The sequence below is a fragment of the Filobasidium floriforme genome (genome assembly GCF_021052385.1).
Source record: "Filobasidium floriforme strain CBS 6241 chromosome Unknown HD553scaffold_11, whole genome shotgun sequence".
Lineage (NCBI taxonomy): Eukaryota > Fungi > Basidiomycota > Tremellomycetes > Filobasidiales > Filobasidiaceae > Filobasidium > Filobasidium floriforme.
Genome location: NW_025763632.1, coordinates 882133 through 906414, shown reverse-complemented (window position 1 = coordinate 906414; position 24282 = coordinate 882133). Strand labels below are relative to the sequence as shown.

At 54.1% G+C, this 24282-nt stretch overlaps 10 protein-coding genes across 10 annotated transcripts; 5 read left to right on the top strand and 5 right to left on the bottom strand.

Moving 5' to 3' along the window:
• Positions 1–1268: 1268 nt before the first annotated feature.
• Positions 1269–2965, top strand: HD553DRAFT_37127 (kelch repeat protein). Its single transcript, XM_046184177.1, has 3 exons — positions 1269–1537; positions 1609–1935; positions 2062–2965. The coding sequence occupies exons 1-3, from the start codon at positions 1363–1365 to the stop codon at positions 2754–2756; spliced, it is 1197 nt and encodes a 398-aa protein (XP_046036731.1). The 5' UTR covers positions 1269–1362; the 3' UTR covers positions 2757–2965.
• Positions 2966–3578: 613 nt separating this feature from the next.
• On the top strand, positions 3579–6113 carry HD553DRAFT_311828 (uncharacterized protein). Its single transcript, XM_046180025.1, has 9 exons — positions 3579–3928; positions 3999–4132; positions 4206–4374; positions 4445–4556; positions 4626–4930; positions 5001–5124; positions 5191–5536; positions 5611–5651; positions 5723–6113. Exons 1-9 carry the CDS (start codon positions 3734–3736, stop codon positions 5956–5958), a joined length of 1662 nt encoding a protein of 553 aa, XP_046036730.1. The 5' UTR covers positions 3579–3733; the 3' UTR covers positions 5959–6113.
• A 645-nt stretch (positions 6114–6758) lies between these two features.
• HD553DRAFT_296383 (uncharacterized protein) lies at positions 6759–8272 on the top strand. Its single transcript, XM_046178517.1, has 2 exons — positions 6759–7405; positions 7474–8272. Exons 1-2 carry the CDS (start codon positions 6879–6881, stop codon positions 8048–8050), a joined length of 1104 nt encoding a protein of 367 aa, XP_046036729.1. The 5' UTR covers positions 6759–6878; the 3' UTR covers positions 8051–8272.
• Positions 8273–8723: 451 nt separating this feature from the next.
• Positions 8724–9933, bottom strand: HD553DRAFT_331593 (FAD dependent oxidoreductase-domain-containing protein; the record flags this gene model as incomplete). Its single annotated transcript, XM_046182023.1, has 3 exons — positions 9676–9933; positions 9142–9644; positions 8724–9112 (listed from the first exon to the last, which is right to left on the bottom strand). Exons 1-3 carry the CDS (start codon positions 9927–9929, stop codon positions 8724–8726), a joined length of 1146 nt encoding a protein of 381 aa, XP_046036728.1. The 5' UTR covers positions 9930–9933.
• A 436-nt stretch (positions 9934–10369) lies between these two features.
• Positions 10370–11329, bottom strand: HD553DRAFT_311823 (uncharacterized protein). The gene is made up of 2 exons (XM_046180024.1): positions 10786–11329; positions 10370–10685 (listed from the first exon to the last, which is right to left on the bottom strand). Exons 1-2 carry the CDS (start codon positions 11187–11189, stop codon positions 10460–10462), a joined length of 630 nt encoding a protein of 209 aa, XP_046036727.1. The 5' UTR covers positions 11190–11329; the 3' UTR covers positions 10370–10459.
• Positions 11330–11664: 335 nt separating this feature from the next.
• Positions 11665–12498, bottom strand: HD553DRAFT_37069 (uncharacterized protein). The gene is made up of 2 exons (XM_046184176.1): positions 12009–12498; positions 11665–11939 (listed from the first exon to the last, which is right to left on the bottom strand). The coding sequence occupies exons 1-2, from the start codon at positions 12409–12411 to the stop codon at positions 11809–11811; spliced, it is 534 nt and encodes a 177-aa protein (XP_046036726.1). The 5' UTR covers positions 12412–12498; the 3' UTR covers positions 11665–11808.
• Positions 12499–12700: 202 nt separating this feature from the next.
• Positions 12701–13699, top strand: HD553DRAFT_37064 (uncharacterized protein). Its single transcript, XM_046184175.1, has 2 exons — positions 12701–13180; positions 13250–13699. The coding sequence occupies exons 1-2, from the start codon at positions 12775–12777 to the stop codon at positions 13387–13389; spliced, it is 546 nt and encodes a 181-aa protein (XP_046036725.1). The 5' UTR covers positions 12701–12774; the 3' UTR covers positions 13390–13699.
• Positions 13700–14197: 498 nt separating this feature from the next.
• Positions 14198–16525, bottom strand: HD553DRAFT_37015 (uncharacterized protein). Its single transcript, XM_046184164.1, has 7 exons — positions 15995–16525; positions 15790–15886; positions 15668–15704; positions 15459–15590; positions 15286–15375; positions 14623–15213; positions 14198–14541 (listed from the first exon to the last, which is right to left on the bottom strand). Exons 1-7 carry the CDS (start codon positions 16271–16273, stop codon positions 14481–14483), a joined length of 1287 nt encoding a protein of 428 aa, XP_046036724.1. The 5' UTR covers positions 16274–16525; the 3' UTR covers positions 14198–14480.
• Positions 16526–17228: 703 nt separating this feature from the next.
• HD553DRAFT_355865 (putative acetylornithine transaminase) lies at positions 17229–19836 on the bottom strand (the record flags this gene model as incomplete). The annotated part of the gene is made up of 5 exons (XM_046183836.1): positions 17229–18073; positions 18258–18352; positions 18506–18564; positions 18792–19664; positions 19756–19836. The coding sequence occupies 5 exons, from the start codon at positions 19834–19836 to the stop codon at positions 17661–17663; spliced, it is 1521 nt and encodes a 506-aa protein (XP_046036723.1). The 3' UTR covers positions 17229–17660.
• Positions 19837–20640: 804 nt separating this feature from the next.
• Positions 20641–24222, top strand: HD553DRAFT_311817 (uncharacterized protein). The gene is made up of 3 exons (XM_046180023.1): positions 20641–22148; positions 22223–23905; positions 24007–24222. The coding sequence occupies exons 1-3, from the start codon at positions 21087–21089 to the stop codon at positions 24118–24120; spliced, it is 2859 nt and encodes a 952-aa protein (XP_046036722.1). The 5' UTR covers positions 20641–21086; the 3' UTR covers positions 24121–24222.
• The last annotated feature ends 60 nt before the right edge of the window (positions 24223–24282 follow it).

Below are 24282 nucleotides of genomic sequence, written 5' to 3'. Positions count from 1 at the left end.
GACCTTGAGGCCCGACCCGACCCGAAAACCTCCTCAGGACAGCGTCAAAGAAGCGGTGAAGGACCTAGCGACGAAGGCTAGCGTCAAAGAGCTGATCAAACAAGGAGTTGAGAACCTAGCCACGAAAGACGGTGTCGATGACCTCGCCTTGAACATCCAAGATCTGACAGAGGCTTTCGACAAGATGGCCTACAATGTCCGGGCAAAAGCCATCAATAAGACCCGCTAGAGACTCGTTGGAACCCATCCTGGAGGAGGTATTATACCTCTAGTACCACTTCTAGATAAAGAAGGGATATTTGTCAATATCCGATGGGCATCGGAGGTCACAGATGCCAGCCAAGTCGCGTTGGCAACTTGGGCGGCCAGATTCGGTTTAGAACCGGTCGAAACTGCTGGCGAGGTCGAAGGCGGGGGCGAAGTCGGGCATGAAGTCGGCAGGGCTGAGATCCAAGCCCTGACCCCTATACAGAGGGCGACCATGCAGCGGGAGCTCGTCAGCCGTTACATCGGTGTTCACTAAGGCAAGAGCTCGGACGGCGGGAACGCATATCGGCATCGTCGTCGACAAACCATCAACAACAACATCATCGGCCTCATCAGCATCATCACTGCCTCGACGTCGCACAGCATCACGCTCGTCTTGTCCGCTCACTCGCATCGACGCATCCATTACACACGCCCGTGGATTGCGCACCTTTATCGTCATTGACTATCAACATTTCCGATCTCCCGGGACGGCTCGCCGCGGCTCCCATACAAGAGGGCCCATGACCTTTTCCATACTTTTGATTATAATCATCTCCTCAACATCGTTAGCAATTAGCAAAGAGAATGCCGTTCCCGTCAAGTCTGTATAGCCAGCATAGCCAGTCTCCATGTCCATATATACGTGTATGCATATATAATTCGATCCAGAGTGGTCGCGGTGCTTGCCGCGGGTTTTCGTCGTGTTCACGGCGCATATGTATCGTAAGATGCAACGGAAACCTTTCGTACAATCTATGGTACGTGGCTCATTTCTGAGTATCGGAGGATCAACCATCGTGCCACCCAGCAAGACTCGTTTCGGAGAGAGGACTGGAAAGGTCACCGAGGCGGGAACGGAATCTCGTCGACCTTTGCCAAGTACAAGAAGTGTTGGTCCCGTCGAATCAGTATCAGTAGTACTTGAAGCTACAACGGACGACGATGTCGGCAACAGGGAATCGGAAACCTGCATCGGTATCACCTTACCTACTCTTGCTGCTACTGCTTTTCATACTACTCCGAGGACGAGCGAACAAGAACAACAACCCAGATCCCAAGTCACTTTCCAACCCGATCGTCCAACCGCCCGAAAGATACTACTAGGCCTACAACATGCGTCTCGTATGGAAACAACTCCCTCTGGCTTCTAACAACCCCACCGCCCAGAAAGCCTTGAAACGATCGTCCAACAATCTCGCCGTCGTAGGGAACAAGGCGTACGTCTACGGAGGAGAGGCTAAACCGAGGGAACCGGTGGATGACGAGCTTTGGGTCGTCGACCTGGACAGTGAGTTCTCGTCATCTTTTATCACGCACGTGCGGATAATATCGGTGTCTCGACTCGTCTTGACCGCACAGCTAATTCAGAACTTTGGGTACTTGTCTGCCGAACAGCCGGGGATGTCCAAACAGCTTCAACGAAACTCAGACCGTCCGCCCGGGTCGGATCAGCCCTCACAGCTTCAGGCCCGAAGTTGTTCCTCTGGGGAGGCAGGGAGTCGAAAGAGATGACAGCTTGTAACGCCGACCTCTGGGTATACGATACCGCCGCTACCGAGGCTGGTTGGGAGTGTCGTACTGTCACCAATGACAACAAGGATAAGGACGTCGAGGGCGCGGGCGGCTGCAAGAGTGTTGAAGAGAGGAGTTATCACGCCATGGCCGTCTCAGGCGATATGCTATACAGTGAGTCTTGATCTTGCTTGTGGTCTTCTAGCTATCATCTCGGAGGTCTCCCTTTTGTCAGCCTGGCTCCGGAAGGCTGATTCGAATCGTGCTGGGTCGTATCGTATTATCTCTCGGAACCTACAGTCCACGCCGGGTGTCCTGCCGTAGGCCGATCCGCCAACCTAGACTCGTTGCCCATCACCTCGAACTCGACCTCGATCACGACCTCGTCTCTCGAGTGGAACAACCACCCTACCGCCCCCGGACCCGGTCGAGGAGGTACCGTCCTCTGCCCCCTCAACCTCGACGACAAGGAGGTGCTCGTCCGGTACGGCGGGTTCGCCGGACACGAACTCGGTTCTCAGCTCGACATCTTCCATGTCGACATCGACGAATGGACCTCGATCGGGATGCCGAACAGGGAGGGAGAAGAGGGGCATCCTTTAGCTCGGAGCGTGCACGCTTTGGTACCCGTCACCTCGCCCGTCCAGATTGCGGGTGGACAAGGGAAGAAGATCCTCGCGCTGATGTTGTTCGGAGAACGAGGACCCGCCCCAGCTCACTTGGGTCACGCCGGTGCAGGACAATTCCATCAAGACGCCTGGGCCCTGATTCGTCGGGACGACCTCGTCTCAAAGGAGAACCCATTCGGACTCGGGTTCGAAGAGCTTGAACAGACGGGTGAGGGGGATGCAGAAAAGGTTCCCCTGGCAAGAGGCTGGTTCGCAGCTGGGTGGAGCGAGGTGGAGGGTCAGGGCGGCAAGGTCGTTGTCCATGGCGGATTGAACGATCAGAACGAGAGGTTGGGGGATTGTTGGGTCGGGCGAATTGAGGTGTAGGCTTTTCGGCAAGGGCGTGTCGGATCCAGAAGACGGTGTCTGTCAAACGAATCAAGATGAAGAAGAACACGCGATACCGTATAGGATCATGCCGCAATAGTACGGTCCTACGGATCACATCAGAATATGTCGTCAGATAGCGACATCCAGACTCGCTCCTCACAGAAGCAATCCAACATGCCAGCTTGTTACAGCGACTCGGGCCGTTACCAATAGAGGTCGTTGCACTGAAATGGGTTCGCGCGAAAGAAAGCTTCGCAGGCCTAGACTATTCCTGGAAATATTATGCCATTCTCAGGTCGAGCTCTGATTTCGGATGCTAGGTGCTTGTCTGGCCTGACTTTGAGCCCCCTTGCAGTCACTGCCGATACGAGAATAGAATAACCGACCACCGCCGTGTGGCAATTCGCTATATCTTTACGACGTGCCGTTCGACCCTTCCTGCACCGACGGGAAGAACATGCAACGAGGGTCTTTCAGCGATCGTCTCCATACTGTCCCCGCTTGTTCAAACCAAATTCGACGTTGTCGACGGACGACAGTGATCCTGCCAGACCTTGAAAGTTCACATCCAAGGGGTATCATCGTGCCGCATTCGCTCAGGTGATCGAAACCGACTTAAGCGAGGCTAATGCCGCATCGCCAAGGGGGCCGTGATCGACCTGAGAAAACGCCCGAGGTCTGCGGGTAGAGACCGCGAGTGCGGCACTGGCACGTTGCGCTTCTTTGTGAGAACGCCACAGGCATGGCGAGATGGACCGAAGTTGTTCGTACCGACAGCTTTTATGCGCAGTTCGGTACAAAGATACCACATCTCAAAGTCTCGAAATTGTGAGTTGTCCCATGGGGTCTCCCTGTGCTCGTCCATATAAACCTGTCGCAGAAGAAAACGCGATGATCGAAATCCGGGTCCCCTTTCTTTAAGCTGATCATTCGTTGCGCCCGCCTCTCTCCCCGTTTTCAACAAGATCGCCACAATGGAGCCCATGGAGAAGTATCAAGGACACGACGAAAAGGAAGAGCTACACCACGTCGAGGATGGCAAGATCGTCACCGATGTCGAACCTACCGCTTTACAGCAAGGAGGACTGGACACGTTGAGCGAGGGGAGGAACCCATGGAAGGTCTTGCTCGAGAACCCTAAAGCGTTGGCCTTGATCATGGCAGTGCAGGTAAGTTGATACGCCTGAACAGAAGCGATTGGTCTCAATGATGATCTGACATACCCTCGCCGCATCACAGTCGAACGCGATCATTGTCGGGGTCGAGTTCTCCCTTCCTGGCAACCTGCTAGGTATCACCGCCTTCAATAAGCTGTTCGGAGTCTGGTCCGAGACAGACGGCAAATATGCCGTCGAAGCCAAAGTTCTGACCATGTATGTCGCCTGTTCAAGATCGCCCCTCTCTCGCTCTGGCCGCTGACCCCTCGAATGTTGTTGGCTATCGCAGCTGGGGTGCCCTATTCGCCACGTTTCAGGTTCTCGGTCAATTCACCGGCGGAGAATGCAACGATCGCTTCGGTCGACGCCTGACCCTTTACTCGGTCATCTTCTTCACCATGATTGGCGTCATGCTAGAAGTGATCGCCACGACTTGGCAGATGTGGCTCGGGAGCAAGGTGAATACCATCACAAACCATGCTCGCCGGCCATGCGAGACTGACGGTGATGTCTTCTAACTCGCAACAGATCGTGATCGGTTTCGCCACCGGGATCATGCAAGCCACCGTGCCTTGTTATGTGACCGAAGTCAGTCCCCGAGAGATTCGAGGTATCATGTTGTCGTTCTTCAATATGGCCAGTGAGTACCACGTGTTCTTTCTGTCACCTTGATGAGGCCACTCATGCGGATCCATCGACTTCCGCCTAGTGAACATTGGCGGGCTGGCTGCGACCGTCATCCCTTGGGCTACCAACAAACGCTGGCCCGGCGAGGACGACCTTCGATCGTTCCGGGTCCCCCTCTACGTCGCCCTCGCCGCTCCCGTCTTGACCCTCATTGCCGAAGTCTTCCTTTTGGTAGAGTCGCCTTACTGGCTCATGATGAAGGGACGAAAGGAGCAAGCTCGTAAAGCTTTGGCTTTTATCAACCCCAAGTCCTCGGAGGTGGATCTCGATCGCGCGGTGGCCGTTCTCGAATACACGTTGGAGAAGGAGGCAGAGGCCAACGAGCAGGTAATTGCGGGGATGTTTTCCGATATGGAACTGTTTGAACGCTCATCAGCTACCCTTGTCCGATGGGCAGCACCGAAACACGACCTACCTGGATTGCTTCAAGGGAGTGGATCTGCGACGAACCTTCTGCGCCGTCTTCCCGCCGATCTCTCAGAACCTTACCGGTCAGAACTTGGTCGGCACTTACGCCACTTGTGAGTTACATCTCCCAGAGCTTTCACGTCAAGGTGAGTGCTCAAATCTGACCCCTTCCCACGCAGACTTCTTCGTCATCGCCAAACAAAGCGACCCCCTCATCTCGAGCGTGATTACCACCTCCGTCGGTCTCGCATCCAACTTCATCTCATTCTTTTTGATCGAGAATAAGAGGATCGGGCGATGGATGCTGCTATTCGTCGGTATCATCGTCATGACCCTCTGCATGCTTGGGCTTGGTATCACCGACGTGGTCGCGAAATCCGACTTCAGCCAAGCTCAAGGGTCCGTTCTCGTCGCCCTGGTTTCGATCTTCCTCGCCGCATCTACCATCGGACCGGGAGTCGCCGGCTGGGCCTATACTGGAGAATCCGGGTCATCAAGATTGAGAGCCAAAACTACAACGTTAGGGTAAGCCTCGAGGATTTGCGAATGATTAGTACCGTGAGTTGCTCACCTCTTTGGTTTTTCTCTACTGAAAAAAGGACGGTCGGGAACGCAATTGTGGGCTTGATCATGACCAGTGGTAAGTCTCGCTGGCGCTCTTGTTCAATGTCGAGCGTGGTCTTGCTGATCTCACTCCTGTCCATCGATCAGTCTTGCCGTACCTACTGAGCGCAGACTCTGGCGCCAAATGGGGCGTCAAGACGGCCTTCCTCTTCGCCGGTCTTGGGGCCGTTTGTATCGTCATCATCTATCTCTTCGTACCCGACTACACTGGCCGTACGTTCGCCATGTTGGACGAACTCTTCTATCGCCGGATTCCCGCTCGCCGGTTCTCCAAGACCGAATGTACCGGCGAGTACGGTAACGAGGACGTTGGACGAGCTTGAAGTCGGGTCGGGTGAAGGTATCTCTGTGAGAGAAGGATTATTGTACTATCGAGTGCATTCAGGACATGGTATTAGTTCAGCAACCTCAACGTACATTTCAACGATTCCGGCCAGATGCATGACATGATCGGTAGGATGAAGCATCTCGAGCGCCATCGATCTTCTCCCGCCTTGGATGTTGCCTGCGCCCTGAGGATCGTTTCTCGCAGGGACTGTTCTGTCGGATGCAGCAAGAGAATCGGGACCGCAGAAGCAACCGATCATACGTGTGAGGAATAGCGAGTCGCTCGACGGAACCTGGAATGAAAAGCCACCACAGCGCGTAAGAACATTTGAGACATCCTTCGTTAGCTATTGATATCGGGATCCCGCAGCGTACAGCACGCTACCTGCATAGGCACACCTGCATGGTTGGTTAAGCGCTCACTTGAAGGCGATCGAATCTGTACACGGAACTTGTCGGTTTCCGGTCCGGGAACTGGATCCGCTAAGATGGCTTGAAACAAGGTCGAGAGGGCGGCCCTTCTCTCTTTATCAACTTCACGTGCGCCTTGCGTTCCTTGATCCTGCATGTGCCTGAGCGCACAGCTTCTGTTTCATTATCGACGACCTGCCTCAAACCTGTTTCTTCGGGCGCACAGGCGGACTCAATGCGCTACACGAATTATCGCTTCGAGCTAGGCCGGATGAAGGAATGGTCAAAACAAGGTCGTCGTTTCGTGATCGGTAGGATACCCATCTTCCCGGACCGATCGCGAGAGGAACCATGATCCGTTTCGTATATATAGCGGCCTGTTTCTGTTTCTTCCCTGATCGTTGCGATACTCGGATTGATTTCTTGTATCGCTCGATCTCTTGTATCGCAACAGCCAACTCTACTATCCCTCATCGACACCTTCCTTTATTCATCTTCGTCCAACATGCATCCGATCACCATGCAAGCCCATCATCTGATCGCCCTTCTGTCGAGCGCGCTGGTCGCCTCTGCTGCCCCCAACATCTTCAAACGCGACTACTTTGGCCCAGCCGTCTACACCGGCCCGTCTCAGGCAGACATTATCTATACTTCCACCGTCATGGTCCCCGGTCGGAACCCCGGGAACAAGCAGAGCGGATTCCTTACAATCTGGCCTGGGATCTCCAACGGCACCGGAGATCTCATCCAAAGCACTCTAGACTCCACCCAGATAAGCGTCGAAGATTGCGGCGCGACCGCCGATCAATGGTGTGCCATGGGTTCTCTCTTCGGGAACGATGCCAACGGCAACGCTCGTCAGATCAACGGTCCCATGAAGGCGGTGAGCGCCACCGACAGGATCAAGATCGAGTATATTCGCGGGGCCGTCAAGGAGAACGGCTATGAGTGGGATTGGACGCAGGTGATTACGAATGAGGTGACTGGAGAGTATATCTCCAGCTTGGTTTCCGTTTCCGGAAGCATGCGAGGGTGAGCCGATATTGGCTGGTCTCTCAAGACATAGCGAATCAGTACGCTTATTATCCTTTCTTCTTCAGCTGGGGCACGGCGACCGAATGCCAAGCCGATTGCGAGGCGACCATCGACACCCACTATTACTATGACACCAAGATCGTCCTCGAATCTGGCGACATGTCATACGGCAATACAGTTGGCGCGGGAGGTGACGCTTCGTTTTCCGACTTCACCGCGAATGAGGATGGTTCAATTTGGACGATCGGGATTATCACTATCCCTGCTATGCAGAAGAATAGTCCTCGGGGAGATCATGGGATCATAGGCTATGTCGCAACCGAGGAGGCTCCTAGCTCTACGGATGCGTCTACCAGTACCAGTCTCACTACCGAAGCGACAACAACCAGCGTGTCCACTAGCGATGCTGCCACCAGCGACCTCTTTCCGACCGACGCTTTCACCGCCGACGCTCTCACCACCGACGCTTTCACCACCGATGCAACTACCATGGCAAGCTCGCCGACTAGCTCATTCTTCTGTGCCTCACCGACTACTGAAACGGCGATGCAGACCGAAACGATCACTGAGACTCAGATCCGAACCGCGACGGTCACTAAGACTGTCACAAAGACTGTCCGAGCTGGCAGGAACAGGTATTGAGGAGCTAATGTAGCGAGTGTGGGAAAAGAAGCGCTTAGCTGCGAGACCCGGGGTCTGGCTCGGATTCGGTCTATACTCAGCGGTTCGACTAGAAATTCGTCTGAGGTTTAGCTTAGCCATCGATCGTACCGATTCCTATTGTACCTCCTGCAGCTCATGTCATCATATTGCTCGCTATCTGAGCGCTTCGACATCATCATAAGGGGGTAAACTTGATCCCACTTACCATTCCGACGACAGAGTCTCACCACGGCCAAGCCTAGCATTCCAAACATATCATTGGTAGGACATGATCTGCCCGCCAGATCCCCGAGAAGAAGAAGGTCTTCAAGTGGCTGAACGAGACGTCATCTCGCGTCTTCAGGGGGTCGCGCTGGCTGAGACCTTCAACCGATTTGTTGCCACCCAGTTTCCGAGGACTCTTTTTGTACGATTGGATCCTTTTGAACGGCCGACAGCGAGAGGCAAGTGTTTGTATTTCGACTCGAATCAGGGAGGGCGTCCATTCCTCCCTGACAAGCCCTGCCTAGCCTATTGCAGAACGTTGCACCTGTAGTTGATACACGTCCTCATATCCTCGTAGACCGAGTTCGTTGGTTTCTAATCACGGACCGTAGGAACGTCCCTGTTCGTCTGAAGTGGATTACAAGGTCCCGTACCTTTCTCTCCATAACTAGTCGTCACTATTATAAATATTATTGTAGGCTCGCAACGAAGTCGCCTTAAGCGCCCCCTGATCTTGCCCTTCAAACCGCCTCGGATCGAGATCCCTCAACATCCCTCGCTCGACCTCTGTCATCCCCTCTTCCCCTTCGACCATCGCCTTGGCCAAGAGCTGGGCTACTCCTCCTGCCGAAGTCACCCAGACGGCCACGGCACACCAGACCCCCGAAGACGGATCACGATCATCCCCATGGACTCGGCCGACGAAAGGGAGGTTATCCGGGGTCATCGAGAACAAGCCGTTGAACGGTTTAGCGTCTTTCCAATCGACACCACCCTCCCCCGAAGCTGTAGGAGGACAGTGATCATACGCCTTCCTCAAGACGTCATCAAAGCCCCCTTGCCATCCCCCCCCCGAGCACTCTCACTCAACTCGCTGGCATCTACCGATACAGCTGGGTGGTCGTAAGACCCGATCCCATCGTACGTCCCATGATCACGACCATAAACGTGATTTTCCGGCCATCGGACGAAAGGCGAAGACTTCTGACGGGGTGGCCTTTCTGCCGAGTGCGAGTACGGGTGTCCGACAGGGTGGACAGGGAGGTCGGGGAGTAACTGTCGGGTCCAGATACCGGTCGTCACGATGACCCTGTTCGCAGGAATAAAGTCCGCTGTCGTTTTTACCCCTATCACCCTTCCGTGCTCAATGACCAGCTCTTTCACGTCCCCCTCGACCATCCTCGCTCCAAGAGATGAGGCGACGGACCTATCGTACAAAGCGATAGTCGGAGCCGCCGCCGTCCCATCGTTCTCGAATAACAGGGCCGCCAACACGTCCCTCTTGACGAAAAGCCGGATTGAGCCCCCGTGCCTCTTCCCCCGAAATCTAGCTGGGAGCCCATACTTGTTCGCTAGGTCCAACCGATGCCTTAAGACTTCAATTCAGGGGTATAAGCCACCTCGAGCCCTCCGACTTGAACCCTACCGGAATATTCTTGTAATCCTCAACGGACCGTTTAGCCAATTCGGTCAAAGTGGGCAACTCGTTGACGTGCCCGACGAACCCGGGTGGGAGACCTGTCGAATCGGGTAGTGTGGTCGATAACGAGCGGTCGAGCAGCGTGACGGGTACATGCAGCAATGAGAGGTATTTCGCCAGACTGCTACCGACGATTCCTGCACCGACTATGACCACTCGGTCCTTGTCCGACATTATTGTACTTTTGAGCGTGTGTAGATGCCGGAAGATTCCAACGGACTGATTGATAAAGTACAGTACCGGGAACCCAAATATAAGGATGGGATGCGAGCACTACTTATCTAACCATCGGGCGAGAACGGCAACCCCCAATATGCCCGGGTCTTCAACCTCACATGCTTCGGAGTGATCCTCATCATCCTCATCACCTCCGATTGGCGGATCTCGAAGGATCTACTTCGACCTTCGGGCGGCGAAGAGCGTTTGATAGGGTAGCTCAGTGACTGCTGCGGTTGCTCCACGCATGTTGCATGTTGAGGTATAAATCAACCAAGCACAAGCGATCCCAAGCGATCAAGTCATCGACGCTGTAGGTGCCCCGCCGCTTCCGACTTCTTGACCTCGAGGTCCTGCTCGTAGCTCCGGTCCGATCGCCCCGCCCAGTGGCCAGTAACGTGTGCGAGATCGTAGTATACAGGTACATGGAGATAGAGTCGACAGCGTTCTCCAGAGAGCTGGTTATCGTACAAGTTGCAAGTTAAGGATCAGACAAATTGTGACGATGATATTACATTACAGCACAGCACGGTATTCTTGCGGGCTTCGGTCTTCGCCTTTGCCTGCCCCGCCCCGCTCATTGCTTCGAATCGAGCCCGGCTTCGAGATCCGGTTCGACAGCACCGGATTCGACGGTACCACCTTCGACGGTCGCTGATGGCGACAAGGACTCGGCCAGGGCCTTTTCCGACTTCTGGATCCCTTCCGTGAACCCTGAAGAAGTTGAAGACAACGGTCGGGGGGGATACATACCGTACCTCAGCCTTTGCTCTACTGTATACCTTGTACACACCTCGCCGCTGATGCCGCTCACCTATAGCCACCGCCATGACCAGTAAAATGTGGAGCCCACCGACCAGGATGAGACCGAACATCTGCGCCCCGTCCTGAGGTCCCGACCAGACAGAGTCGTGGCAGGGAGAACAGGGCGGTCATGCTGAACCCCGACCCGATCGTTACGAGCAGGACGAACATCCGCCCCATCCTTCCGTTCTCGATCCGCTTAAGCAGAGCGTTCTGCTCGGCTGTGTAGCCGGGTTTGGTGACCGGGCCGACCAGGTGATCACAGACGCGCTCTCCGTGATACAGCAGCACGCCTTCGAGGGCGACCAGGGCGAAGAACCATCGCCACAATGGGGAAGGAAGTGGGATACCTATGCTGTAGGCGATAATGCCGTACATGGCGATCAGAGCGAAGATGGCGAGAGCTTGACGCATCGTGAAGAGTTTCGGTGTATCTCCGAAGAGCCAAGAGGATAAGTAGCGTTTCGTGACTGATGACCTGATGGATCGATTGGTCGAATTGAATCGTTGATATCGTCGTGGTCGTTGACGTACTTCCTCGTCCGAGATGCCCACGGACATCAGACTGTTTTCTCCTTTGACAAGCTAACAAGTCGATGTCCGCTGGTTCTCTCATCGATTCGAATCATCCAACTTGTCCTCTAACCACTCGATCTCGACCGACCTTCAATCATCTGAACAACCCCAACCTACCTCTTCTACGGTCTGCAACCACAAGCCACACTATCGATGTCTACGCCCGGTAACATACTCTTCCCACATTACGTCAACCACTCATCTGTGTAACCATTTCCGTCGTTTTACGTCGTAATCGCGTAGAGCATCGGAGTTCCTACCCCTATCTTGTGACGCTTTGCTTTGGTCGATTCGGTTCATGTGAACAATCAGAGAGGATCGTGGTATACAGATACATGAAATTGAAGTCGACAGATCCGTCAAGAAAGAACTTTGGGTGAAGTAAAGGTGATGTTCGAACAACAAGGTCTTTTACGAGGTACAGATATCACGCGTTTTGCTCGTCGATGATGTACCCTTATTGCTTCTCGACGAGTCCGGCCTCGAGGTCCGGTTGAGCGGAAGTGGTGATAGGTTCGACGGGGGCTGTGGGCGACAAGGACTCGGCCAAGGCTGCTTCGAGCGGCTGTATCCTATCCTCTGAGATAGCTGCGATTCGCCGTCATCAGCCTTGGGTGACCAATTCTCTGAGCAACGTAGTTTGATCGGAAGACTTACCGATGGAGGGCCCGAGACAAGCGATTCCGTGCAGCATACCGGTAATTATTGCTGTGAACTTCTGGATGTCGGTCTGTGGACCTATCCAAGCGCCATCATGACAACAGAGTACAGCAGTTTCACCCAAGACCGAACAGACCATGACGAGCGTCATGTACACCCGTCGCGTCTTTTCGACCTCGATCGACCTGACGAGTGCGTTCTGCTCATCGGTATATCCGTCCACAGTCCTGGCTCCGTTCATACGCTCGACAACAGGGGAGTTGTAGCAGAGTAAAAAAGCTTCCAGCGCAGCGAGCCCGAAGTAGGATCGCCACGGCTGAGGCGGTAACGGTATGCCGAGCAGGTAGGCGATCACGCCGTACAGGGCGATTATGGCGAGGATAGTTGCACCATGACGCATGGTAAGACTGATGAGTGGATGCGTTACGTAGTAGAGAGGCTGTTGATCGTATTCCTTACGAGAGCCAGGAAGCTAGGCAACGTCGCTTTACATTGATCGATTCATCCCATCTTGGTTGATGTCGACCGGTGATCCGGTGACATCGTCAGGGAGGGACAGGGACGGACATTAGATGGTTTTTCATCTCTTCCTCCCGAATCCCGATGTCCGCTGTTCCTCGCGCGCTTAACGAGTCGAATCAGCTCATACACTATCTACGAGTACTCCTCCAACTAAGCAACTACTCGATCTCGACTGATCATCCAGGACCCCCGAATCACCTAGTCTCCAAATCTGAAGCCTAAATCCTCTCTCCCAAATATCATGCGTCAACCGCTCATCTGTCTCACTGTTCCCGCGGTCTACACCTTGATCGCGTACACCATCGGGGTCCCGTTGCCACCCCAACCCTGGCTGACGTTCTGTATCCTACTGGCTCTGGAGGTCCCACTCCTCTATTACAACCTTCCTATCGTGAAATTTTTGATGGGATCCGGCACCATGCAACCTGAATATGACAAAGACACCAACGCAGCGATCAGAGCGCTGGAGATCGTCAAGAATCGAATGATCTACCTCACCGGAGTCATCCTCTGTTCGGGATTCGTACTGGTCGCTTCGCTCTGCTGTCAAGACGGAACCTGGTCGGGCACTCATGGTGAAACACAGACGTGCATCGCCTTTTATACAGGCATGTTCCATATGATCGGTCCGCTTTTCGCCTTCATCTGTGAGTCTGAACACCCGACTGAAAACGAAGGCTCTACTGATCTTACCGGCGATGCCTTTCTTCCCCAAGTTCTGTGTGACGAGATCGGATCGAAGGAAAGAAAGGTGAAATATCACTTGGGAAGACCTCAGCGTCAGCCTGAGGCTGTCCCGCTTGCCGTCGTCAAGTCGGCGCCAGACCTCGAGGCCGGGGTCGATGCGAAACGATGAGCCAGGCCGATTCATCGTCACTTCTTATCCCCAAGACGCAGAGATACCTAAGACGAACGTACGAGATCCCAACAGCATCGACAATCTATTTAACTGCGACGTCGACACGTTACAACCTCGGCCGGTTATCCCCCTGATCACTTTTCCATCTGACCTTCCGCGAAGAGCAAAACATGCAAGCGGTAGTCAGTCGTGCTATCAACGGTCATGAACTACAATTCCAGCCTCTTGCTTATCGATCGATCTGATATATGTTCGATCTACCCCCTGTATATTTCTGATAGTTTGATACACGATGATTTGCTCGTGCCCTATATACTGTTTCATTTTTCGCTTGTTATCAAGCGTCGACCTTCCCGGTCCCGCCGTAACAAGATTCGGCTCAAGCCGACCATCAATTATGTAATGTAGGCGTCTTTTTCGAATCGGTGGTTCTACAGAACAACCTCCTCTGTTTTGTTCAGTTATCACCTACTCATCGTATCATACCGATCGTCCGAATCCGACAGGTTGTTAAAGCGTGCTCGGCCGACCGAAATGCTGTACCCCGTTTCACCTCAGTCAGGTGCATCGTGATACATTGTGACACGTCAAAGCCGACCAGGCTACCGTTTTCACACGGGACTGGAAGATAGAGTTATGAAGCGGCGGTCATACTCGTCACTCGACGTATCCACGGTCAAGTTTCTCATCGCGCAAGAAGCGCAAGTATTTAAACAAAACAGGCTTCGACAGCCCAGATTGGTGTCGATGCAATAGCAATCTCAACTCGTGGACCTGAATGCCACTTCATGAGAACTCAGAAGATGGGTCCAATAGGCATTTGATACGTTTGTTTCATTTCCGAGTTCGACAAGTTATTTCGATCTGACTGTTACATTTGATTATTCGATTTTCGATTCGCTTATTGCTATCCTGAAAGTCCGTTCGTTCGCTTTTTTTGTGGGTTTTATGGGATTTTTTCGATATTGATTAGAAAGTCCATATCGTATCCTCCGAGGCCACTCCTGACCTCCCGTCTCATCTCATCCGTCTGTCATCCTCGCTCCACCTTCAAGCGACTGGTTCGAGGCCAGTGTAATCGCTCTCGATCAGAGGTTGATACCCAAGAGTCCGAGCTTGGAGCAACCACCGAGAAGGCCCGGCTTCGTTCTAACAACCCCGCCAGAACATCGAGACCTAGGTCAGCGCGCGGTCTAAGACCCTCAGTTGTCTAGCAAGGCCGACACTCACCCTTCAGGACACTTGGGCTTGCAGTTCCCGTACTGGTCCCATCCGTTAGGGCAGGTCGTAGGCTTGGGCTTGCAGTTACCGTGCTCATCCCATCCGTTAGGGCATTCGGGCTTGGGCTTGCAGTTGCCGTGCTCGTCCCATCCGTAAGGGCAAGTAGGAGGCTTGGGCTTGCAACCTCCCGGGGCGTAGTGGTCGGCTACCGTTCCTTCCTTGCAGACGCACGACTTCATGTCCTTGGAGAGGACCATAGGATCGTGGCACTCGGGAGGGGTGAAGCAGTTTCCATACTTGTCGGTCTTCATATGCTCGGGGCAGACGCATTTCTTTTCGTGTTCGTTAAACTCCTTGGGGTGAGGGCAAGTAGGAGGCTTGGGCTTGCACATTCCGTTCTCGACTCCGTAGTCGCATTTAATGCACTTGGTCTTCTCCTTGTTGAGTACCTCTTCGTGAGAACAGGTAGGGGGCGGCTTGGGCTTGCACTTTCCGTGCTCGACCCCGTACTCGCATTTGACGCAGACGTTCTTGTACTTGTCGAGAATCTCTTCATGTCCGCACTGAGGTCGGCAGACGTTCTCGTGGTCTGGCTTGAAGCTATCGCGATGGGAGGTAGCACGGGCACGTCAGCTTCTTGTACAGCCATTGATAGGGCTCGACCCGACTTACTGCTCGTTGATGCACATACAATGACCCTCATGGTTCCTCTTCTGATCCTTGGGGCACTTCATGACGCACTTGTCTCCAAAGTATTCGTAGCTAAGAGTCGATCGAAACCCCACGATCAGCTTTCCGCCGCCCCGACTGCCGGTCATATGAGCTCAAGACGGGGTTCTACGTACTTGTCCTTGCACTGACACTTGTTGGTCCACTTGTTAAGCTCCTCATTCTCCTTCTTGCATTCGGGCTTCTTGGGCGGCTCGGGCTTGGGAATGTGACATTTGCCATCCTTGTTGACACAGTTCTTAGGGCAGCTATATCGAGAGAGCAGGTCGAGATCAGCGTCGATCGAAGTAAACGGCGCGGAATCAGGCGTGTGAAGAGGACTTACCAGATACCACCGGTGTTCTGGGTTCCGTACGGGCAGCCTATCAAGGCGAGCGAGCGCCAAGATCGAATCGTCAGTCTCCCGTTTCCACCAGATCCTCGCGAAATCCGACCGGTATCACTTACATTTCCCGTAACTCTCGCACTGATTGGGAGGGCATTTGACCGGTTCGTTACAGCCTCCCTTTCCGTTCGATCCGTAGGGGCATTCGTAGACCTTGTCCTGTATGATCGAAAGGTGGAACGTATCAGCCATCGTACCGGGCGGTAAAGTAGAGTCGAAGAAGAAGAAGAAGAAGAAGAAGAAGAAGAAGAAGAAAGGGAAACTCACATCGCAAGTAGGCCTACAACCCGGCGGGTACTGCTTAGACCCCAAAAACAAGTCCAAGACCGGGAACCCCCCAAAATCGATATCGAGGTCGATGCTCAATCCGGGGATATCGCACATACATCCGAGGTCGACCCCGTTCTTCTTCGCCCACCCGCACTTGAGCGAGGTGGTCCTCCGGGCGAGTTCGTGAGACTCCGTCTCGATGGGCGAGGCGTTGGTGTTCGTGGAAAGGCCGGCGAGGGCGAGACCGAGAGCCAGGAGTTTGGCGAGTCGAGTCATTGCTAGTGTCGTCGTTGTTGTTGTTATGTGTCGGTAGTGTGGATTGTGTAGAGATGTTTGTGATGAAGAAAAGTCTGAGGTCGAGAGGGAAATCGTCTTCTCAATCGTCCTTTCTCGCTCTCCTTATATCCTCATCCTGAACGCTCGTCGAGCAGCTCCAAGTGACCAGATCACTGTGCAAACGGACGTGCAAGAGGTCAGGTGCAGTGTCCAAGTCCTCGGCGCTCCAAATTGACATTAGACCCTCCAGATCATAACGTCTAGAGCCCGCCCACTCATTCACTCGGAGGCAGGAGTAATTAGTAATTGAATGATGTCGTGTGCGAAATTGATATCCGTCGAATCGATCGAGGGTCAACGTTCTAGGTCCATCATGGAGACCGACAGACATATCCATGTGAAGAATTCGAGCGCGGTAAATAGCGGGAGCTTGCCATAGAGAAAAGCGACCGAGTTCATTAACCTCGTCCGACCTAGACGAACCGTGGTAATAGTGTCTGGGTCCATGACGATCGTACCCGCCGGCTGTCGAGATGAGATGGGTTCTCGCGAGAGACTTGAAACGAATATTGTTCCCTGTCGCGCGCTTGTGTATGGGCGGTTCCCGGATCCTTTTTACTTCCGCTCCACCCGCTTGAGAGCGATCGAGCAATGGATGGCGCCGGCTCAGGAGGGTAGTAGCCTCCGAGAGAACAAGGTTTCCTTTTCGCTAGCTTGCCAAGACATTCCCATACATCTCCAGGGTGCAGGGTGCATTCGTGTGAGATGAACATCCGTCAGGTGATACCAGCGCTGCACATGCTACAAGCATGCAGACCACCACAACGGTATACGGCACTAGCAGCCTCGATCACATCGCTTGCCAAGCACATCCCATCCCTCTTCTAAAGCCATCCTGGAGCCCCGTCCCGAACATTGAACATTTCCTCGAATACGCATGGCCTCGCTTCCGAGCCGGAGCGATCAGGATTATTCCGACTCGTCCGTGATGTCGCTACTCGTCGGGTGTCGCAAGGTCGCTCTCGATCGTCCCGACAGCCGCTGAGCTCGTTCTCATGACGCTCATCACAAGACGACTCGCGGGTCGAACGCCTAGTCCCTACCTACCACACCGCTCGAAATACCGATATGCTTCCAGGTAGATGAGCTCGCTCGATCACGATGTGGAGTGGGGACGACCCACCGTAGAGCTTTCAACTCGTTCTACTGCTTCATTGATTCGCTTCGTGAGACCCCGCTCGAAAGACCTCTCAGAATCCCCTCTGCAGACCCGCTCGAGACTATCCGTTTCGTTTCCAATATCGGCGGTCGACGGCCGAAAACGCGTGAAAGTGGAAAAAGAAGGTATCGCATCCCATATCCATATGATCCATGTGGCATGACACCCTTACGCATCGCCGACGCTACCCCACTTGCCTTCCTCCTGCATCAACCCCAAACAACTCTCGATCACCCCGACGGCATGCTCGCATTCCTCCTTGGTCACGTTCAAACTCGGTACGAGCCTCACCGCGTCCGACCCGGCGGTCAACAAAAGAACCCCTCGATGCCTGGCGAGCTTGACCAGTTCCCCCGGAGCTTGAGGGTGAGAAAACGGGATCCCCCGCATGAGCCCCCTTCCTCGGATGGGCGAGGGGATGAGCTCTGGGAACATCTCCGGCAGGCGGGAGAGGAGCTCGTCAAAGTGCGACGCTGTGGATCGCATGTTGCTGAGAAAGTCGGGCGAGGAGAGACGGGTGATGACGTGGTGTCCGATCCGGGTGGCTAGGGGTTGGCCGCCGAATGTCGTGCCGTGCATGCCTGTGAGCGCGAGTGCAAGCGACAAGCGAATCAAGCGGAGCGGGAGCAGCGATAGTCGACGGTGTAGACAACGTAGCAAGCGGACCGAATTTGATTGGTAGGACGGAGATCGAACGAAGAATAATGTTATCAATAACCACACTCTTCCCATCTCCCGACCCCTGTTATAGACTGATAGACTTACCAATCCCGACCTGCTTCGCAATCTCGTCCCTCACAAGGATAGCCCCGATGGGGAACCCGTTCGCCAGCGGTTTCGCCATCGTCACGATATCGGGCCTGGTAATATCAACCCACGAAGTGTGGATCGGTTGAAAGGGGAAGGTTGGATTAGCAAACCGATCGGTGGCCATGACGTTGGTATGATGACCCGTTTTGATAGTTTGGACGACGGTAGAAGGACGGAAAAAAAGGCGATGGTCCGTGACTCACTGAGCTTCAGCCGGGAAATCGCTGTGCGCCCACATCGTCCCCGTCCGATAAAGACCGCACTGCGAGTTCCAAGAGTTGGCAGTCATGACCGACAGACGGACGGTATAGATCAAGGTGAGACGCGAGAAAGGGGAATGTATCAGCTTCTCTCAAGTAAATAATGGTACCACACGACGGAACGTAGCGATCTTTGCTTTTCGCCTCTCGCTTCTCGCTTTTCGCAATAACGCAAAGACGCCGCGTTCACATCCTCAACATCCACTCTCCCCTTCAACCCCCCACTCACCTGAATCTCATCATATATCAGCACAGCCCCGACCTCCCTACACCTCCTCCCCAAAGCCGCAAACCACTCCCTGTTGGCCTCGTTCAGCCCTCCTTCACCCTGGATGGGCTCGACGATCACTCCACACACTTCCCCTGTAACCAGTTCCTCCAAACTTTCTTGGTCTCCGAGTTGTCCTACTCGGACATTAGGAATCAGGGGTGAAAACGGCGCTTGATACTTCGGGTTCGGGGTGACACTTAGGGCACCCATGGATCGACCGTGAAAAGCGTTGTTGAAGCAGACCAGGGCCGTCTTCTCTTTATACTTCTTGCTATCGGCGGGTTGACGGGTCTTGCCGATAAGCCTAGCGAACTTCAGTGCGCCTTCGTTCGATTCCGTCCCGCTGTTCGTAAAGAAGACCTTCGCTCCCTCCTCCTTATTCCCATCCTTGTTGGCGCCCGCTTTGAAGCCCAACCCCCCATGTTCCCTCGTCTGGTGAACTAACAACCGCCCCAACTCGCCTGCCCACTCGTTCCAACAAACATTACTCGAATGACTCAGCATGTTCGCTTGTTCGGCGAGGAGGGAGGCTATTTGGGGGTCGGCGTGGCCCAGGGCGTTGACGGCGATACCTGCTGTGAAATCTAGGTATTCCACCTCCTTGTCTTCCTTTTTCTTTCCCGTGGAAGAAGAAGATGAAGTCGATGTGGGACCGGAGAACCGAGGGTTCTTGGGCGAAGTAGCGTACAACTTACACCCCTTCCCCCTAGTGAACAACAAAGGCGGCCTCGCATACGTATTGAGGAGGTACTGCGAATGATCCTCTATCATAGCTTGCGTCGAGGGGGAGCACGTATCTGGGTGGGTGGGTTTGCGGTAAGACATGTTCGGCTACAAGACGCAAGGCAGTGTGAGCGTTAGTAAGGAGATATATTCCAGATACTATGAGTGAGGTGGGAATGGAAGAAGAAGAAACACTCACCTGAGGCGTCTTAGTGGCATACCCACGGAGGAGCAACGACGGCCTACCCGGTCGAGATTTCTGTACCAGCGTTCGGAGCATCTTGCTGTTGTTTTCTATCCAGAGTTTTATTCTAGACTGCTCTATCGACTAGAGGCTAGAAGGGAAGTTATATTACATACGCCAAAGTGCAACAAGTTTCGCTTTGACTCGACTTGGAGATAACGAAATGTCCCAGCTAGAGCCGAGGTTCCGGATGCAATCGGATGGAAAAAGGGGGCTTATCAATTAATCTCATGACTGTTGTCGGGCTAGACAGCCGATGACGTGTATTTCAAGTGTTAGCTTTACGCCAAATAAAATAATTCAGCTCGGTTCATCTCTCTCGGACATCGACCATGTCAACCACGGTCGAGGGTCCAAGAACGTAGACCGTCTCTGAACGTTGCCATCCCTCTCTCTCTCGCTCTCTCTCTCTCTTCCACACAGCCTCTAGCTCCAGCGATATTCCTCGATCAAGGATGTCTGGCAAACCATCCACACCACAGCCTATCAAGCTCAAACTCAAAGTAGGCGGCGGTAGCGGCAAGTCTATTAACCACGACAACCAGAACAGTACCTCGGATGCAGGCCCGGACGATGATTGGGACGAAGATGATCTCCTCCGATCGATCGAGGAGGACAGGTCGAACGTCGCCGGGCCGAGCTCTGCCACTTCTACTTCGATTCTAAATTCGAATCCGGGAGTCTCTGGGTCAAAGGGGCTCAAATTGAAGCTAAACCTCTCTTCCTCGCACTCGAAAAAGAGCTCAAGTTCTACTTCAACGTCCACGCCGAAACCGAAACCGCAACCGAGCAAAACCGCTCAAAGCGCAGCTAATACAGATGCACTGATAACAACGGGAACGTCTACGCCGACCCAGAAGCCGAAGATCAAGTTCAACCTCAAACGACCTCCATCTGCATCTGCATCTGCATCTGCACCTTTATCTGTCCAACAGTCGGTCGAGAGCGGTCTCGTTCATCAGGATCAAGACCCTAACGAGGCAGACGAAGCATCAGACAAGGAAAAAGAAGATGAGGAAGAAGAAGAAGACACAGAGACACATCCGACGGCGATATCGACGCCTTTGAGGTTGAAGTTGAACGCTGGGAAACGCAAAGAGAAGGAGAAAGAGACGGGAAAGGAAAAGGTCGTGGGCACACCGACGACGACGCCGACGAGACCGAGGATCAAGGTCAAACTCTCTTCATCCTCTCTGATCACAAACGCCACCTCCGATCCCAAAGAGGCAGAGGGATCTGCAAATGAAGACACGCGGGTTTCAGTACCGGACATCGAGTCGCACTCGATGTCACAGTCGCAGTCGCATTCGAAGTCGGAAATACCGCAAACTCCGACGGGCAAGCCTGAATCTAAACTCAAGACCAAGACCAAACCCAAACCCACACCCAAACTTGCGCAGAAGAACCCTACACTGACACTGGACGATCCTACCTCTACCTCTTCATCTCAATCTCCATCTCCATCTTCGCCCAAACTAAGCTTCCCCGACGCCCTCACCCCCACCTCCCCTAACAACTCGCCTTCATCAGGAAAGAGCGTCCGAGTGAAGAACGGCGCCAGAGCCGGGGGTAGACCTCCTAAGAAGAAGGTTGGGGTTGGGAAGAGTAAGTTGAGGCAAGAGGTCGGTCTGGACCTGGAAGTAGGTGTAGGTGGAGATGTAGGTGTGGATGCCGACGAGAGTGAAAGCAAAGACAAGGAGGCCAGGGTGGGTTCGGAGATGAAGGTGGAAGCGGAAGAGAGAGAGACGGTGGACGGAGCGGTCAAGCAGGAAACGAGCGGGGGAAGTGAAGGGATGGGTGGGCATGAGGATCGTGTTCACGGCGTCAAGCGGGAGTCGGAGGATGGCGTGGGACAGGCTGGACAGGCGGACAAGGTGGACGATGCACGGGGCATAGATCCAGATCACGACAAGGATGATGAACAGCACAACAATTACGACAACGACCACGACAACGACCAGGAAGATAATGACTACCAGGACCAGGACGACGACGAACGCAACGCAGACTCGATGGCCATGGACGTCGACGTCGACGACCCCACCTCAACCCCCACCTCTGGAACCTCGCGTCCCAACCCAAACCCGCACCGTATCCCCGGCGGAAAAGGCGGCGGGCGGAACAAGAAGCCCTTTGCGTTCCGCAAGAAACCGCTTGGCCACCTCTTGACCACCATCATCGGGAACTTGCGGCGAAAAGACGCCTATGGATTGTTCTTCGACCCGGTGAGCTTGGAAGAGTATCCCAATTACTTTGAGGTTATTGGAGGGGAGGATAAAGCTATGGATCTGGGGACGATGGAGGACAAGGTCGGGAGGGGAGAGTATAGGCAGATGAGCGAGTTCGAGGTCAGTTCGCGCTTGGTTCATCGTCGCTGAAAGGTGGGACTGTATGAGCTGACATCGACGAGCGCCCTGTATAGAACGACGTCGAAAAGATGATCACCGCCGCCCAGAAATTCAACCCGGACGACACGCTCGTCCATCGTGAAGCCGCCAAGGTGGCCCAGCTGGCCGAACGTCAGTTCAATCGGTTCAGATCGCTGGTCAAGACCCCGGAACCTAGTCCCGAACGTGAACAGTCCGGATTGAGGACTCCAGGGGATCGAGTGGGAGGGTCGGTCGGTCCCACGCCTTCGAACCGGAGCGTCAGTCCGACAGGGACGACGTACAAGGACAAGGACGCGTTTACGGTAGAAAAGTCGGCGGTGTCGACACTGTTACCGCGTCAGCTCGTCCCCGAGGGCATGCTCGACTACCCACCCAACTCGGACGTAGCTCGGTGCGTCGGCTGGTACCTCTCCGGAGGAAAACGACCTCGAACGAAAAAAGAACAACGGGCCAAGGAGAAATGGGACGGGACGTGGAGAGAGTGGAACGTCGATGGCGATCGAAACGTCCGCGAAGCCGACAACGTCCTAGACCTGCTCCGGGACGGCTTCACCTTCCAGACGAGTGGCCTCAAAGTCAGTCTCCCCCGTACGGTGGATTGGCAGGACGAGCTCATGAACGCTAGCGAGACTTGGCAACCCACCCCTACCTTAACCGGTGTGGTTGTGGACGAGCCCATCCCCCAGATCCCTACCCGGCCAATCGATCACCTCGATATGGGCCGATACCAAAACCTAGCCGGTTCATACGGTTTCCCCGAGTTCAAACGATACGACCCCCGGAAATTCATCCGGGACCTGACTGTCGACTTGGAGAGCGTTTGGAGTCTTGAAGACGAAGACGATGAGCCTATTAGTATACTTTCCAGGGATACGAGTACGAGGGATCTATATAGGAGGGAGAGGCCGGGGAGGATCGTCAAGGAGATGTGTCTCGGGGAAGAAGTCACCTCCGAGGCGTACGTCCGTAGTATCCAGGCGTTCGTTTCAGGTGCGCGAGCGGAGGGCACAGGGGTCGAGGTAGAGGGGGCGGGTCGGAAACGAAAACGAGACGAGATGGACGACGGCTCGTACGAGACGCTCAAGGTCGAAACCAAAATTGAAGACGACTCCTCGCCGGCAACCTCGACACCCGCACCGTCTGCCCATTATGATACCTCCGGGTTCGACCTCGGTATGCCGCTAGAAGACTATGTCAATACCAAGTGGAGGGACGGCTGGTTGAACGCTGGGGTCAGGGGAACGGTTAAGCGGACTCAAGAAGTGTACCGGGAGATCATCAACTCCAACGCTAAAGCCGAGGCAGAGCCAGATTCGGTCCACCGGGCCAAGAAACCTAAACTCGAACTGGAAGAGGTTCTCCAGGCGGACTCGCTCGATGTCGATGTCGAAGCTATCATCCGGGAACTGTATTACCAAGCAGTCCGCGAGTCCATCCACCGCGTCCCCATCTTACTCGAGCTCGAAGAATACTCTGCCCGTCACACCGGGCTGGACCTAGCCTGTCTCCTGGTTACCCCCAACGACTTTGCCGCTGGCGGATCGTCCAATCCGCCCCCGAATACCGGCCCAGGAAGAGCGGTTTGGTACGAAAAGTCGCTCAAGTCGGTCGGGGAACAGCTCGTCGAGGCCTCTAAACGACGCGAGGGGTTGGATGCGGATGGGTTGAAGAGTGAGGAAGAGGAGGAGAAGATGAGAAAGTTGAGGTTGGATTTGGTAAATATCATTGCAACTTCCCATGGCTGCCTGATGCAGACTTCACGCTTCGATAATCGTATGCTGATCTACCCTTCTCGGAACTCTCTCTGTTTATGCAGCTCTCGTTGGGCAAGAACGTACCGGTCTACGAGCTCCGTCCGATGACACATAGCGAGCTCGCCAAGTTACCTCAAGCTGTGAGAGGTCTGATCAAGGTCGTCGACAAGTCCTAGAAATCCCGTCGAAGTATACCCAGAGGCAGTGTGGTTCCTGATGTAGATCACGTGATGACGATGATCAGGCGATGATGATGTCATTTTGCTTCCGACGCTCAACTGAATTTGCTTCCGAAGAGGGGGAATGGCCTGACCGGTGATGACCGGGGCGACTCGCCA

What these genes read in the sequence shown, in the direction of transcription:
- HD553DRAFT_311823 (XM_046180024.1), bottom strand. Translation starts at nt 11,189, where the DNA reads ATGCGTCAAGCTCTCGCCATCTTCGCTCTGATCGCCATGTACGGCATT. An exon ending in GGTCATGGCGGTGGCTATAG is followed by an intron (nt 10,686 to 10,785) that starts GTGAGCGGCATC and finishes CAACTTCTTCAG; the next exon opens with GGTTCACGGAAGGGATCCAG.
- HD553DRAFT_296383 (XM_046178517.1), top strand. Translation starts at nt 6,879, where the DNA reads ATGCATCCGATCACCATGCAAGCCCATCATCTGATCGCCCTTCTGTCG. An exon ending in GTTTCCGGAAGCATGCGAGG is followed by an intron (nt 7,406 to 7,473) that starts GTGAGCCGATAT and finishes TTTCTTCTTCAG; the next exon opens with CTGGGGCACGGCGACCGAAT.
- HD553DRAFT_311828 (XM_046180025.1), top strand. Translation starts at nt 3,734, where the DNA reads ATGGAGCCCATGGAGAAGTATCAAGGACACGACGAAAAGGAAGAGCTA. An exon ending in AGGCAGAGGCCAACGAGCAG is followed by an intron (nt 4,931 to 5,000) that starts GTAATTGCGGGG and finishes TCCGATGGGCAG; the next exon opens with CACCGAAACACGACCTACCT. An exon ending in GGTCGGCACTTACGCCACTT is followed by an intron (nt 5,125 to 5,190) that starts GTGAGTTACATC and finishes CTTCCCACGCAG; the next exon opens with ACTTCTTCGTCATCGCCAAA.
- HD553DRAFT_37127 (XM_046184177.1), top strand. Translation starts at nt 1,363, where the DNA reads ATGCGTCTCGTATGGAAACAACTCCCTCTGGCTTCTAACAACCCCACC. An exon ending in TTGGGTCGTCGACCTGGACA is followed by an intron (nt 1,538 to 1,608) that starts GTGAGTTCTCGT and finishes TTGACCGCACAG; the next exon opens with CTAATTCAGAACTTTGGGTA. An exon ending in CTCAGGCGATATGCTATACA is followed by an intron (nt 1,936 to 2,061) that starts GTGAGTCTTGAT and finishes CGGAACCTACAG; the next exon opens with TCCACGCCGGGTGTCCTGCC.
- HD553DRAFT_37069 (XM_046184176.1), bottom strand. Translation starts at nt 12,411, where the DNA reads ATGCGTCATGGTGCAACTATCCTCGCCATAATCGCCCTGTACGGCGTG. An exon ending in TTGTCTCGGGCCCTCCATCG is followed by an intron (nt 11,940 to 12,008) that starts GTAAGTCTTCCG and finishes GGCGAATCGCAG; the next exon opens with CTATCTCAGAGGATAGGATA.
- HD553DRAFT_37015 (XM_046184164.1), bottom strand. Translation starts at nt 16,273, where the DNA reads ATGACTCGACTCGCCAAACTCCTGGCTCTCGGTCTCGCCCTCGCCGGC. An exon ending in GTGCGAGAGTTACGGGAAAT is followed by an intron (nt 15,705 to 15,789) that starts GTAAGTGATACC and finishes TCGCCTTGATAG; the next exon opens with GCTGCCCGTACGGAACCCAG. An exon ending in CAGAACACCGGTGGTATCTG is followed by an intron (nt 15,591 to 15,667) that starts GTAAGTCCTCTT and finishes CTCTCGATATAG; the next exon opens with CTGCCCTAAGAACTGTGTCA.
- HD553DRAFT_311817 (XM_046180023.1), top strand. Translation starts at nt 21,087, where the DNA reads ATGTCACAGTCGCAGTCGCATTCGAAGTCGGAAATACCGCAAACTCCG. An exon ending in GGCAGATGAGCGAGTTCGAG is followed by an intron (nt 22,149 to 22,222) that starts GTCAGTTCGCGC and finishes CGCCCTGTATAG; the next exon opens with AACGACGTCGAAAAGATGAT. An exon ending in GAAAGTTGAGGTTGGATTTG is followed by an intron (nt 23,906 to 24,006) that starts GTAAATATCATT and finishes CTGTTTATGCAG; the next exon opens with CTCTCGTTGGGCAAGAACGT.
- HD553DRAFT_37064 (XM_046184175.1), top strand. Translation starts at nt 12,775, where the DNA reads ATGCGTCAACCGCTCATCTGTCTCACTGTTCCCGCGGTCTACACCTTG. An exon ending in TCCGCTTTTCGCCTTCATCT is followed by an intron (nt 13,181 to 13,249) that starts GTGAGTCTGAAC and finishes TTCTTCCCCAAG; the next exon opens with TTCTGTGTGACGAGATCGGA.